Source organism: Pteropus alecto, unplaced genomic scaffold (genome assembly GCF_000325575.1).
Source record: "Pteropus alecto unplaced genomic scaffold, ASM32557v1 scaffold103, whole genome shotgun sequence".
NCBI classification, from domain to species: Eukaryota; Metazoa; Chordata; class Mammalia; order Chiroptera; family Pteropodidae; genus Pteropus; species Pteropus alecto.
The window spans coordinates 525,184-541,325 of NW_006436288.1; the positions used below are offsets into that span (position 1 = coordinate 525,184).

Here is a 16,142-nt window from a genome sequence, read left to right on the forward strand (position 1 = left end):
CTCTAATTCCATGATTATACCAAGTTTATTTTAATAAATTCTTTAACTCTTTCCTGGTTTTCAATATGTCAAAATGCTTCCTGGTTCATCATTCAGATAACCTAAAAATGCTTAGCCTTTGAAATATTCCTTCAACTCCTGGCTCTCTAGTTTCTGTTGAAGTCTTAGAATAAGACCACTAGAAACCCAAATAATCATTCAAACACAAGAACATAAAGTGTCTTTAAAAATCTGAACATGATCTGAGTAGAAACCTCATTTTTACTTATTATAACATTGTCTTTCTTAAATACTGGGGTATCGTATACATGCAAGAGGTTTTCTTCTAGTCCAGGAGTCAGCAAACTATAGCCCCACTGGCTTACTATATATGTTGTAAATAAAGTTTTACTGGAACACACCCATGCCTATTTCCTTACGTATTACCTATAGCTGCTTTCATACTGCAACAGCAGAGGTAAGTAGTTACAACAGAGGTCATATATGACCCACAAAGTCTAAGATAAGTTTGCCAACCACTGTCCTAATCTGGAGATTTATTAAGTGAGCTTCCATGAGCAGTACCTACGGGCCCTATAGGTAATTCTGAATAGGATGACTCTTTGTTGTACTGAATGTCCAGCACATTGCATAATATTTAGCATCCCTGGCCCCCCTGGAACTAAAAGGCTAGCACCACTCCCAGTCCTTGTGTTAACCAAAATTCCCTACAAAAAAAACACCCTCAGAAAGAAGAAGTCTTATTTCTGGTTGAGAATCACTCAAGAACTAAATCAGCTCAGAGTAAAGGAGAAAATGTAGTCCATAAATTCTAAATGCTACCAAGAGAAATATAGTCACCTTTTTCAAAAGCAAACTGAAAGTCTATTCTTCTTCCCTTTTGACACTTAGCCTAAAATCCACTAATTTATTCTTAATAAAATTAGGCTTTATAATTTGATTACTATAATTTCATTACTAAAAGACACTGTGGCATTTACTTTTACTTAAAGTTTAAAAATAAATGTACACGGCAACCTTACCGATTTGTTCCATCCAGATTTGATTTATGGATGAAATTAAGTTTTGCATCTGCCCAATAAAGTTTCTGTTCCTCATAATCCAAAGTCAGTCCATTTGGCCAGTAAATTTCAGTGTTTATTATAATGAAGCGACTTGAACCATCCATTCCAGCACGTTCTATCTTTGGTACTTCTCCCCAGTCTGTCCAGTACATGAACCTAAAAATGATATAAATAATAAACAACAAAATAAGCAGATTAACAGCCAAGTTTTTATAATTATCACGAAAGCTCTCAGGAACACTAAAACTGAAACACCTAGAAATTATCAAAATTTTAATAAACTACCTTTCTGCCACCATCGTAGCAATAACTGATTCAGGCAAGCATCATTGAGAATGCAAAAACCATATGATCAAAGTTTACTGGGAAAAAGGACATTTACACTATCTCAATGTATCTCCCCAGAGATTACTTATTGACAAAGGGGAAAATGGTAGCTTTAGAGAAAATAAACTCAGTAGACACCACCTTAACCACATCATTTAAGTAAACGTCATCAATAAGGAAACAAGGTGGCATTAAAAATGTGATGTACTGAAGAAGACATACCATCTTTTATGTAGATCTCTTACACAGTATTCCTGTCAAGTTATTTAATAGAAATGTACTAATGTTAATTTTCTAAATATGATCATTGTATTATAGTTAAAGTACACAGAATTTTTTTGTACTATTTTTGCTTATAGTCTACAAGTTTGAAATTTTTGTCATAGTAAAAAAATGTAAGTCTTAATAGTCTCATTCCTGAGGGAAAAAGAAAAATTTCCTTGATTTACAGGTAAAACTTTTAATGTGTTATATTTCAATTAAAAGCACATTTTAAAAAAGTTATGAGGGTGTTATGAACTACATATGAGGTACTCAATAAATATGTTTAAATGCAACTGAAATTCAAGTATAACTTTTACTCAGAAAATTGGTGGAATGGTAATACTGGAATAATTTCACTTGCGTCTATTGGTATTCCATATAAACTTCTTACTCAAAGAAATGATGGGAAGAGAATATCAGGTGGGGAATAAACATACTTCCTAGATACAAGGCACTGTGCTAACTGCTTTATATACATTTTCTCACTTAAGCCTATTAGCAACATTATGAACTATTATTTCTGTCATATTTCGGATGAAAAAATTCAGAAAAGCAACATTATGAACTATTATTTCTGTCATATTTCAGATGAAAAAAATTCAGAAAAGTTAGTACATTGCTCAGTCACACAGCTAATAAATGCAGAACAGAAATTCAAACCTGTATCCCTCAGATTCCAAACTTATGTCACCAGTGAGAGCCTTGACATAAAGAATAAAGGGCAAAGTACTCCCTAAATTGAGGATAATAACTGAATATTGTCCAATATGAGGGGAAAGAGAATGATCAGATTCATCCAAGATAAAACTATATATATAAGAAAGCAAGCCAGACAATAATTTCACACCACGTTAGAATTTTTGGTTTTTATTCTGAGAACAAACATAAAGGCACTTGAAAACTTTTAAGGTTGGAGGTGAAATGACCAGCTTTGGGAGTTTGGGGGTGTGGGGGCAGGGGTTGGCTGCAATATGAAGAAAGATTGGAGGAAAGCTAAAAAAGAATAGAGAGGCCATAGCTCCCAGAATGGCTCTGTGAGGAGCTCAGCAAATCCTCTCCCCTAAATGCAATGAGGAAAAGAAAAAGAGAAAGAAAAAGATTGTCAAAAAGAACAAGTCTCTGAAATCAATCAAAAAACATATAACAAAATGAAAAGAAATTTCAAAATTCAAGAAATCTAACAAATCTCAGTAAGAACTGTGGTATTTCAGCTACAGGTTACTCGCATCACCATCCACAATACTGCAAGGTTTGTGGCACAGAGTTCTACTCTAAGCAGACATGGCAAGCCATAGAGATTGGCGGCTAACTGGTCCAGCAAAAGAGGGCTGATTTTATTTGGAGTAGTTAATGCAAAAATCTAAGCCTAGAAATGTTGTCAAAAACAAGAGTGCTTTTAGTGGCAAACAATCAGAGAGGGTTATTATCACAGCAATACTGGTTGGGGAAAACAACAAAATGGCACACCAGACAGAAAATTTAATAGGGAGATCTGGGAAGGTCTGCAGTCTTACTCAGACACCCACAGTAGACAGACACGCCCCCAAGTCAACTCCCTCCTTTGCATGGATGTGTGGGAGGGTGTCATTAAGATTATCAAAATTATTGGCTCAGTTTCTGCCTGAGACTCTAAGAATCAGAGTAAAATAGAGTCTTCTGGAGTCTTCTAACAATGGTGCTAATTTTAGAGTTACCTAGATACTATCTAGGGCCAAAAGGTATTAATAAGTTACCTCTAATTTCACACTGGGGTCAAACAGGTCAAAAGAATAAACTTCAAGGTAACCACAGAAGAAAAACAAAACAGAGTTATTCAAAACTAAAAAAAATAATAATAATAAAAGAAAAACAAGCATGAATAGATAATATGAGCAGCCCTATACCTATTAAAGAAATTAAATTCATAATTTAAAATCTTACAATAAAGAAGAAAGTTCGTCTACGGCCATGCCACCCTGAACAAGCCTGATCCCATCTGATCTCGGAAGCTAAGCAGGGTCGGGCCTGGTTAATACTTGGATGAGAGATCGCCTAGGAAGACCAGGTGCTGTAGGTGTAAAAAATTAAAAATAAGAGATTGTAAGCTGACAAGGTCCTTGCAATCTGTGAGGTCAACCAAGGGTTGCCTCGAAGGGAATGGAAAGGAAAGGAAAGGAGGGGAGAGGAGGGGGAGGAAAGGAAGGAAAAAAGGAAGAAAGAACACTCAAGGTTTAGATGACTAAACTGCTGAGTTCCACCAAATATTTCAAGACTAAATAATACAAATTCTACACAAATTCTTTCAAAAATAGGAGGGTGCAATAAATACCCGATGTACTTTATGAAGTCAGCATTATCTTAATTCCAAAATCTGAAAATGACATTACCAAAAAACAATAACAACTATAAACCAATATCCTTCATGAACACAATGCAAAAAACCAGGAATACAAGGCTGGTTCAATATTAGAAAATAATTCATCATAGCAACAGACTAAAGAAGAAAAACCATGTATCATCTCAACAGATACAGGAAGGCATTTGAAAAAAATTTCACCATTAATTCATATCGAAAACTCTCAGCAAATTACAACAGAGAACTTCCTTACCTTAATAATGTACATCTACAAAAACACTTGCAGCTAACACCATAAATAAGGATGCATGACTGAATGCTACTTGGAATATATGGTAAGGATGTCTGCTCTCACTGTTCCAATTTAACATCCTACTGGATATCTTAGCCAGTGGGACGTGGGGAGGGGGAGGAAGAAAAAGAGAAGGCAAGTAAAAGAAGCACACAAACTAAAAAATAAAAATGTCTCTATTTACAGACATGATTATCTATGCCTAAAATTCCAAACAATCTACAAAAAGGTACTAAAATCAATACATGAATTGAGCGAGATCTCAGGATATAAGGTTGATAAAAATTCAATGATATTCTATACAAAAGCAATGAACATTTGGAAGTTAAAATTTTTAAACAGTACATATACAATAGAATTATAAAACATGAAATACTTAGGTATAAATGTAACAACACATGTGCAAGATCTATAGGCTGAAAACTACAAAATGGTGATGAAGAAATCAAAGACCTAAATAAATGAAGAGCTATGCCATGTTCACAGACTGGAAAATTCAATATGATTAATATGCTGATTCTCCCAAAGCTAATTAGGATTTACAATCCTAATCAAAATCCCAACAAGATTTAATTAGAAAATGACAAGCTGATACTAATATTCATTTGAAAAATGAAAGACTAGAATTGTCAAAACAATTTTGAAAATGAAAAAATCTTGGAGAACTCACATGGTTTTCAAGACTTACTGTCTTTACTACAGTAATCAAGACAGCATGTTACTGACAAAACAACAGACACAAAAATCAAAAGAACAGACCAGTATCCAGAAATATACTCACATATATGTATTTAACTGGTTTTCAATAAACATGCAAAGACAGTTCAATGGAGGACAGCTGCTGCTGGAACAACTGAACATCGATAGGCCAAAAGATGAACTTCAGTCATACCACACACCACATACAAAAATTAACTCATAATGGGTCACAGGGTTAAATGTAAAACCTAAAACTTTTAGGGGGAAAAAACAGAAAATCTTTGTGACCTTGGATTACACAAAGATTTCTAAAATCTGACACTGAAAGCCAAAAGCACAAGCCCAAAAAGAAAAATGATAATCAAAATATAAAATGTCAGCTCCTTGAAAGATGTTAAGAGAGTGAAAAGACAAGCCAAAGACCAGGAAAAAACAATTTATCAAACACACATCTGATAAAGGACTTGTATCCAAACTAAATCATCAACTTTTGAAATGCAACAATGAGGAAAAACAATATAAAACTTGGCAAAAGTTTTAAGATATTTCAACAAAGAAAATATAGAAAGAACATTAAACACATTCCCAGATACTCATCATCATTAGCCATTAGGGATAAAAATTAAAACCACAATCAGATAACACTACATACATATACGAATGGCTTAAACAGAAGCTGACAATATCAAATACCAGTGAGGATGCAAAAAGCAACTGGAAATGAAAAATGGCATAGCCACCGTGGAAAATTTTCAGTTTCTTATAAAGTTAACTACAGTTACCACAGTGCCCAGCAATGTGATTCCTGGGTATTTATCCAAGAATAATGAAAGAAAAAAGAAAATTTATGTTCACATCAAAATCTGTACAGGAATGTTTATAGTAGCTTTATTTGTAATCACCAAAACTGGAGATAACTCAGGTTCTTAAACTGATTAATGGCTAAACAAATTGCAATACATCTGTACAATGGACTACTACTCAGCCAGAACAATAAAAAACAAATTACTGATAAATACAGAAACATAGATGAATCTCAAATGTATTGTGCTGAGTGAAACAAGCCAGTCTCAAAAGCTACATACTGTATGATTCCATTTATACAACATTCTGGAAAAGGTAAAACTATAGGAACAGTAAACAAATCAGCAATTGCCAGGAGGATGAGGCAAGAAGATAAATACAATGGAGCAAGCATACCCTTTGCTCTAATGCCTTACTATCCAAAATATGGTCCATAGATCAACAGCCTCAGTAAAATCTGAGAGTCCACCCTAGAACTATTAAATGAGAATCTGCATCGTAACAAGAAAATAAAATCAAAGTATTATCTTTCCTTAGAGATGTGTCTGTAACATCAGAAAATGTACAGTAAACACACAGTAATAGAATATACACAACTCTAGAGAAACACTAAGAAGTATTTCTAGGATAAATCAATAAAGCATTTGGCAAATTGCTCCAATCAATTCAGAAAAACCATCAATTAAATCTCAATTATATTGTGACTATTTGCTGAACCCAAAATTATAGCTGATACAGTCCAACACCAAGATAAAATACTTTAGATTATTCTCCCAGAAAATGTGGTAATCATTTACGCCATTCACTACGCATAATAAAATTATAAAGATGCTCCAAGATTTTTAATATATGCTCCAAGGTTTCTAAGAATATTTCCCTAATTATTTCATCCAAATCTTTCATTTAATCAAAAGAAAAAATAGGATCTCAATTTTCTCAAACCTTTACATGCATGTTATATGTATTAATCTCAGCCTCGAGAATGACTTAGAAATGGCCATTCTACAAGTCTTACCACAAAGTGTTTAACTTGAAAATTAGATACAAGTACTGGCTATGTTGGAATTCTGTTGCTATGTTTCCTCTTAGGTATGAGGGAGAACAGAGTATACCACATATATTTAACAATAATTTAAATAAAATTACCAATACTGCAAAATACAATCATTACTCTAAGATCAAGGGATTTGTATTTGTATCAATACATATCTCCTTCACATTTGAAGTCATTAAACAAAATGACTAGTAATACACAGGTTAGGACTTAGGACTTTTGCCCATTCTGTGAGATCTGATAAACTCTACAGTACTTTATAAAGCAAATGCTGAAAATATTAACAATAATAACTTTCCTATTACTCCTTCCTACCTTAATTATAAAAATACTGTGTATTAATTCCAGGGGTGACATATTTACTTTTTATTGCTCTGAAGTTAATGAACTAAAAACTCATTTAAATGTATACTGTATCTAGAGTAGATTAAACATGAGCTCATTTTGATGTCTCCAGTTCTAATCCACTACCACATGAATCAGTCTAGCCTCAAACAAGTTGCTTATCTGTTAACTTCCCACTCCAGCAGTAAGAAACCTGGTTCCCAACACTTACCATCTATTTTAACTTAACTGTTTACTTCTAGTATAGAACCAGAATTGTTAGCTATACCTCTATGGGAAGCAACATTACCAACTAGAGTATACCGCTCACGTGCAATTCCTTTTCCTTTAGTGTTACAGGTTCCATGCATTTCCAAAGTTACTTAGGTAAGCATCTTTCCTTCTCCACTCTTCAGTGAGATTTTTTTTCATACATTTCTAATAGATTTGTGGGTCCGTCTCAGCCTGCGTTCCATCCTGGGGTCCACCAACCTCCTGATTTTTTTTTTAATTTGTACTCATTAAGGTTCACTTTCTGCTCTAAAGTTATTTTGGTTCTGATAAATGTACAGTGTGTTTTTTTAATGATGCCTCTCATCATCTATATACATAACATCCTACAAATAATTTTACCAGACATTCTTCAGATGTGAGTATTTACCAGACAAACTTCCAAAGTTTCCTTCAATTCTACTAAACAGAGCACAGAGTCTACATATTTGTAGGCTTATCTCCATGTACAGACCACTCTCTTCATAATCTCCAAGGAGACTCATTTCAAAAAATTTTGCTTTTAGATCACTAACAGTTGTCTGCTCATGATTAGGCTTCAAAGGGAAAATGTTAGTTATATAAGAAAAAAGATCTCATGCCTTATTTTACAACCAAGTTCTGAGAGTTTCACTTCCACTTCTATCATTAACAAATTAATGGAAGCTTTAAAAGACAGTTATGAATTTATTTTACTGGTCTTCTTATATATAAACAGAGATGATATGGATTCACCTAACTCAGTCTCACTATAAAGATTTGTAAACAAAATCAATCTAAACAATGTTTGCTGTAAACAGTTTATAATATTGAATAACAGTATTATTAGATACAATACCAATGGTTCAGAGAACCAGACTAAGCATGGGGATATAAATAAAATACAAGAGCATACAGAATTCTATTCCCTGCATGCCTGCCCCAATCCAAATTAAAACCTCGGAATATGTCTGGAACTCATCTATCAAAATTAAGATTCCTGACTATATATATTATGTGAGGTCCTTCTACTTAATAATATTGTATTATTCTTTACCCATTCTTCAGATTTTCAATGCAAAAAAGCAAAGCCATGATTTCTGATTCCTGGTCCAGTATGTAAGAAGCTTAGAAGTCATCACTCAAACCTAACAACAAGCAAAAACCTGAACAAACTGAAAAATCAACAATTCTTGGATTCATCAGAGAAGTAAGGTCACAGATCAAATTGCTACAAAATGAGATAGACAGAAAGGCAGATTCAGAGAATCACAACTTATCAGGGTAGAAACCCATAAGGAACCAGTACCAGGATAGGAAAACCTCATCTGTAACTGACAAATTGCTGGAGGCTTAGACAAATCTTAAAGCTAAAAACTCCAGAGGAACCAGTCATGAGGTGGCCCTCACACTTCTTTGAGTTTTACCTCCAGGAACTCTTCCAGGTCTTCACAGTGAATATCAAAGGAAAATCTCCTCATGCTTCCAGCAGGGGGAGGAAAAAGCTACCACTTTGAAATACATCAGAGCATTCTATTCTTAACAAAATCTGCCCTCAAGAGAAACTTTTACCAGAGCCTAACCTATTGAAGTTATAGCAGAACCTAAATGACCCTAGGGAAGGGAAATAACCCAACTCCAGGCCCCTCTAGTCATCCTGTCTCACCTATGGGGGTGAAAAAAACAGAAGCATTCATGAAGCTCACATCCCACGAGCACAGGCTCACTAAGAGACAAAGACCTAACTACAGAACTATAGAACACTTCACTTCCCCTCTCCCAACACTTCACTTCCCCTCTCCCAACACTTCACTTCCCCTCTCCCAACACTTCAACACATTACTAAAGGCCTATTTATTGCAGTTCCTTTTACCCAGTAAACCATGTCCAGCTTTTAACAAAAATATTACAAGGCATAATAAACAGAAAAGTTTGAAAACACAGAGCAAGCATCAGAACCAGAATCAGATATGGCAAGGATGTTGGAATTATGAGACTAGAAATATAAAACCACCGGGATTAATATGCTAAGGACTCTAACAGAAAAGACAGGCAACACAGAAAAACAGATGGGTAATATAAATGGAGAGATGCAAACTGTAAGAAAGAACCAAAAAGAAATGCTGGGGATCATAAACACTAAACAGAATTGAATATCTTTAATGGGGTCATTAGTAGACTAGACAGAGCTGAGAAAACAATCTCTGGGCTTATGGATATGTCTATAGAAACTTCCAAACTGAAAATCAAGGAGAAAAATACTGGAAAAAAATAGAACAGAATGTCCGAGAACTGTGGGCCAACTACAAAAGGTGTAACATATATATAATGGGAATAGTAGAAGAAAAAAAGAAAGCAATATTCGAAGCAATAATGACTTAGAATTTCCGCCAAATAAATGTCAGGTACCAAACCACAGATCCAAGAAGTTCAGAGAACAATAAGCATAAATATAAAAACAAAAGTAAAACTCTACACTTAGGCATATCATTCAAACTCCAGACAAATCAAAGGAAAAACTCATGAAAAAACTACACAGAAGGAAAAAAACACTTTATGTATTAAGGAGCAAAGATAAGAATTCCATCTGACTTCTCAGAAACCATGCAAGCAAGAGGAGATTGGAGTGAAATATTTAAAGTGGTGAGAGGAAAAAACCTACCAACCTCAAATTCTGTACTCTGTAAATTCTGTCCTTCAAAAGTGAGAGAAATACTTTCTCAAACAAAAATTGAGGAAAGTTATTGCCTATAAACCTGACTTGCAAGAAAAGTAGTTCAGAGTGAAGGAAAATGATACAGGTAAGAAACTCGGATCTACATTAAAGAAAGGAAGAGCATTAGAAAAGGAATAAGTAAATATAAAATAAAGACTTGTTTTTCTTATCCTTAACTGATATAACAATAATAGTTTGTTCAAAGTAATAATAACAATGTATTCAATTATTACAACTTATGTGTAAGTAAAATGAATGACAGCAATGATAAAAGGGGCAGAGGGAGGAATTAATATTTTGTCCCATTCAATTTTGCTATGAACCCCCCCACCCCCCAAAAAAAAGCCCTTTTTGGTTCAGTTAGCTGTTTTACAAAGCTTGGCACTCACTTTTGGTGGTCAATAAGATTAGTACCAAATCCTCATTTGGCACATTTCCCCAAAAGCATCTAAATCACGTATCCAAAGAAAGGAATGAGAAATGGGACCTGAAAGAGATAAATGATATTCTTAAAATGTCACTATTGGGTGTCTCTAGTCAATGCAATAAACCTGACAGTAGAATAGGGTCTTTGCTTGGGTCTTTTCTGCAGCCATCACAACATATTTTTCCCTATGCTTCAAACTTAGAATCTGGTTTATGAGATTTTGTCCTTCCCTGGGGAGTGCATTAAAATGGCAAAGGTCCTAGAGAGCAAAGAGTGAAGCACTCATGGCACTCAGGGGTGCGGCCCTGAAGCTGATTCCAAAAAAGTGGAAACTAACTGATCCCTGCTCAGAAGACACTGTACAGGGATGTGATGCTAGAGAACTGTGGTAGCTGATCTCACTGGAAAATTCATTTTGCAAACCCAAACTCATCATTCAGCATGAGGGGGGAAGAAAAACCCTGGAGAAAAACACTGGAATTTGTTTTCCAAAATCAGACAAAGTATCCTCTGTATCCAAAGTAGATAAAGAATATGCATTTTGTATCTTTGGGTTATGATTATCTGAGGACTTTATTTGGGTCAGGTGAGGAGACAAAGTTGAGTTACATTTTAACACTGTCATATGAATACCAATTTATATCCCTTAGTATAAGTGCTGTGCAAGACGACTAGAATGCTCTGTCCTCAAACATGTGTAATCCAGACATGGCACAAATGTACAATATCTCTATAAAAGAAACAAACCCTACTGTTCTAGGTACTAAAAGAAATTAGTGGTTTATTCTATGTATCAGAAAGAGATTATGTGAACTAGAAAAATTCCAAGTAAAGTTTACAAAAGAGCTTTAAAAATTCCCAACAAACTGTGTTAATGTTCCAATTTTTCACATCAATCTATTATATTTTTTAAAATTGGATCCATTAAGGGTTTTTGTTTGTCATTTTCAAAATTATTCTGTGACTTCAAAATTTCCAGAAACTTTACACAGCTGGAGCAGAGCTGCCAAAAGAAAGTATCATGGGGTCAATAAATGTCTAATAAATCAGCATGAGTTATATCGGCATTGGAGACAGGAGGGAAGGCCATTTCCAGCACTCAAATATATAACATATACAGGCTTGGGCTGTAACCTGTAAAGCTGCATAAGAGAATATGAAGAAATCTGGTTGATATGGTAAAGGCCACCTGCTAAAAGCCTGAATTACATAAAGGTGTCAGATTTAGTAAGAAGCAATATTTAGGAGCTACTTTTAAAATACAGTTACTCTTTAAAAGGGGTTGGGCACCAGCCAATAAGAGAAAGGTGCAAACTTTTTATTTAAAGATCAGCTAGTAGAATAGAAAACAGACTGCTAGCAGAATAGAGACTTCAAGATGCAGAGGGAAAAAATTCCTAGATTCTGTTCTAGGATATCACATAAACATTTTCTATTATTAAAATGACAGACTTGAAAACCTCCTACTTAACCCAGCTACCTGAAAATTAGACTATGAGGTAAACTCCTTCACTATATCATTTTATTTTTAAATTTGGAACTCTTTCCAAATTTAAAATAATTGGGGCACACATATTAAGGAATAGGCTTGGTTTGGCTTAGTTGTTTTTGTTCGAACAGTTAAAAACCTATGATTACCTAAAAGTATTTAATAAAGTTGCTAAATTCAACTATCTGTATAACATATTCTGCAAAGGATTTTTAATCAGCATCATATTTAAAAGCCAATTTTAGTATTCTTTAGGAAATACGTGTTTGATAACTCTTATGGCTTCTCAAAAGCCAGATTTGCACAGGGGAAATCTCTCTTCAGCAAAAATTTTTACTAACTCTCCAATTATGTAGTCTATTTGGCCCCTAATTTACTTTGGCTGAAATAGGTTCTATTTTGACTTTGAATTAAAAGAAGATAAACACTAACTTGACACTGAAGAATTAAATATATATGGTTACAGTTCCTCTTTGCAATAGTGTGCACATCTGCTATTCATCAAAAATCATTAAAACCAGTACCAGGTGTTATAGGCTGTTTACTAGTTTTTATATAAATATAACTTTATTGCTGTTATCTGGCATCATAGCCATTTACAATGCCTTCTGGAAAATAATTTTTAAATGAAGAAGAGTAGAAGATAGGCCTCATTTTAATTAGGAAGTATTAAAATAAGTAAAGAAAACATTAAATTTTCAAGAGGTCAAAATTTCTTATGCCAGAAAGTAAAAATATGCAACTGACAATCAGATTAGATACCAGCCATTTTACACAAATTTATTATAATCCAAAGCATATAATTTCTACAATTAAGTATGGATAAATTTTCCATAATATTCACAAACCCCTAATCTAATATGTATACTCAATCTGAATCCAATTTCCCCTAACAAAAATATTCAGAAATGTTCAGGTTCAATAAATATAAACTGAAGGGATAAATTTGCAACCTTTACAAGATATAATTGCACACAATGGTGGCTAATTAAGACAACATTTAGAAATGAGTCATAAAAACTAAGATCTATATTAGAACTAGATCTATATTAGATCATAAATCATATCATGATCCTTGAAGTTATTTATATAATCATATCTATAACTTAAAGAAGTCATTAATACACATATAGTAAGTATAAATAATGCCCAACTATCATGCACATATCTCCCCCCCCAAAAAAAAGGCAATATTTAAAAACATAAAAGTTAGATTTTCTATTTCTGGTAATTTGGTAATAAGATAACCAGAAAACTCTCCTTTTACAAAACACCTAGAACCACTGGTTAGTCTTTTTATTTGACTTATATATTCCTATGGTCTGAATGTGTCTCCTCAAAATTCCTATGTTGAAATCATAATCCCTAAAGATGACAGTATTAGGACGTGGGACCTTTAGAAGGTGCTCAGTCGAGTTCAGAGCCCTCAAGAACAGAATTAGTGCCCTATAAAAGAGGCTCCAGAGGGATCTCCCAGGCCTTTTCACAATGTGAGGACACAGCAAGAAATTAACCAGAAAGAGGGCCCTCACCTACCTAAGGGGACCATGCTGGAACCTTAATCTTAGACGTCCCATCCTCTAGAATGGTGAGCAATAAATTTCTGCTGTTATAAGCTACTCAGCAGGCTGTGGTAACTGTAATAGCAGCCCAAATGGACTAAGACATAAACATACACAAAATAAAAATGTAGAGATATGATATCATGAAAGTAGCAGAATTCTCTAGGGAGCCAAAAAAAGAACAGGAAAGCAATACATGCTTATGCTACAGCAACTCTGTAGGATTTTCTCATCTCAAAAATTGAGGGACTTTTATTTCCATGGCAAAGTAGGGAAGAAGATAAAGTCTTGATACACAAGAAGCACTGTTATAAGTAAGATTTTTGCACAAAGCACAGACCCTCACAAAAATCTGCCACTGGCAGAAGGAGGCAAAGCTTTTCTGTCGTCATCTAGACTGAAAAAGTGGGAAAAATTACCAAAGACTTTGTAACCACAAGACTGCCCTCACATAGTTTAGAGTTTGAATTTATTCTATCAACAGGAACTTTGAACTCCAAAAATTAAATATAAAAAGTGATCTCTGCTTGAACAGGGTGGTAACACAGATGTATACATTTGTTAAAACTGCACACTTAAAATCTGCACATTTTACTGTTATTTAAAAATAAAAAATAAAGTGGTTTCTGGAAAAACCTCTAGGGTGCATGGCAAAAGCAAACCAAAACCTCTCTGGAGGAATATGCTTTCCATAAAGCCACTCAGGATTCTCACAGACAACTCCTCTGAAGATCAGCTTACGATCCAAAACTAGAAAACACCTAAGGAAATAGTTTGCCTTAAGCAAGAATCAGCAAATATAACAAAGAACCGAAGTGGATTTCTAAGAAGTTCAGACAACTAAACAAGCTGATAAAGAGTGTAAATTTTTAAAACGATTAAAGCACATAAAAGATGGGAACAAAATACAAGACAGACATCATTAGACAGTAAGACATCCTTAATGAAATAATACAAGAAATGATCCTCAGTGGATACTAAAACAATAGATGAGGAACTAAATATTGCCACAGTATAAAGGATCATCTCAAAAATTAAAGATATGAGGAAAAGCTCAATTTTATAATCGATATAAACTTTCACCATCTCAACTTAATAAACATTCTTAGCATCACTACAAGTTGACATTATATACTTTCTGACGTGAATACGTAATATTCAGTAATACCTATGAAGCATTCATGCCAAAATGCTGAATTTGTCCCCACTAACCAAGTCTTCTATTGTAAATTTCATTTTACAAGAAATATAAAGGGATAAAAATAAGTCAAATGTCACAAAGAGCTCTTAGAAAATTCAAAATCTGGAACATTCTACAGGACAACTATAGAATCTTTTCAAAAAGTTAAGAAGGTAAGAGAAAAAAGGTGGGGGAAGGGAACTGTTCTAGAGAACTTTAAGAGGTATAACCAAATGCAACTTGTAAACCTTGTTTTGGATCCTGATTCAAATATACTAACTATTAAAGGACATTTCTGAGACTTCTGTAGATATCTAAATATGGACTGAATAATTTTTTATTAAAGAATTATTCATTCTGGGGTGTGTGGAAGACAATGGTACTGTGGTTATGGAAGAAATATCTGGTTTTTTAGAGATGCAAAATGAAGTATTCACAAATGAAATAGCACTGTGGTTTGCTTAAAATACCCCAACTAATAAAAGAGATTAAATGTCTAAACACAGGAGAGTGGTTGTATAAAATCATGGTACAACCACACAATGGAATACTATGCAGTCACACACACACCAAAAAAGAATGAGGAAGATCTCTGAAATGATATGGAATAATATTCAGGATGTACTATTAATTAAAAATTAACATGCAAAAGAGCACTTTTGCTGTTTCTCTTTTGTGTAAGAAAAAATTAAATATAAGAAAATATACATGTGCCAGCTCATTTGTACAAAAAGGAAATGAAGATAAAACCAGAAATTAACGACATTACAATATCCATAGAAGGTAAGTGAGAACAGGCTGGAAAGAAAGGAGGAATGGGACCAGGGCAGAAGGGATGGAAAGGAAGGACACTACTGAGTATAACTTTTTGTGTTCTTCCTAGCTCTCAGAAACATGACAATGATTTCATATAACCCCAAAATAAATCGAAAATTAAAATCAACCAGGATACTGGGGGTAGGGAAGGGGTAATTCAAATGGAATACAGTCAGTAATAAACGTATTTAAAAAGAATAACAGCCACACTGCAATAAGTGAAAAAGAAAAGTAATTAACTAAATATAGTTGTAAGAGTATTTTGACTCTACTGGCAGTACTTTCATAATATTAAAATCTAAACAGTAAATCTGTTTCTCTCAAGAGTACAGGTTAGCAACTCTGAAACCTCTGTACACTAGGATTGAGCAAATAAGAAAATATACTGCAAATAAGGAGAAGTAGGTTTCTCAGTATCACAGAATGGAGTAACAAAAAAGGAAAGGGAGAAGGCTATAATGTAATTTTGTGGTGGTGGATTGGAATTGGAGTATCAACATGAACTAGTATTTTTAATTTGCAGATACAAACAGAAACACA

The 16,142-nt window shown here is 34.0% G+C and overlaps 1 protein-coding gene and 1 non-coding gene across 2 annotated transcripts in view; one reads left to right on the forward strand and one right to left on the reverse strand.

The window, feature by feature from the left end:
- The window catches only part of LRP6 (LDL receptor related protein 6), a 112,212-nt gene that overhangs the window by 70,096 nt on the left and 25,974 nt on the right, over positions 1–16,142 (reverse strand). The window contains exon 3 of the mRNA XM_006912624.3: positions 1,023–1,220. Coding sequence (XP_006912686.1) covers positions 1,023–1,220 — 198 coding nt within the window. The remainder of the gene's footprint in view (positions 1–1,022; positions 1,221–16,142) is intronic.
- Positions 3,593–3,711, forward strand: LOC112480385. Its single transcript, XR_003046571.1, has one exon. It is a non-coding gene; the product is annotated as a 5S ribosomal RNA (ribosomal RNA).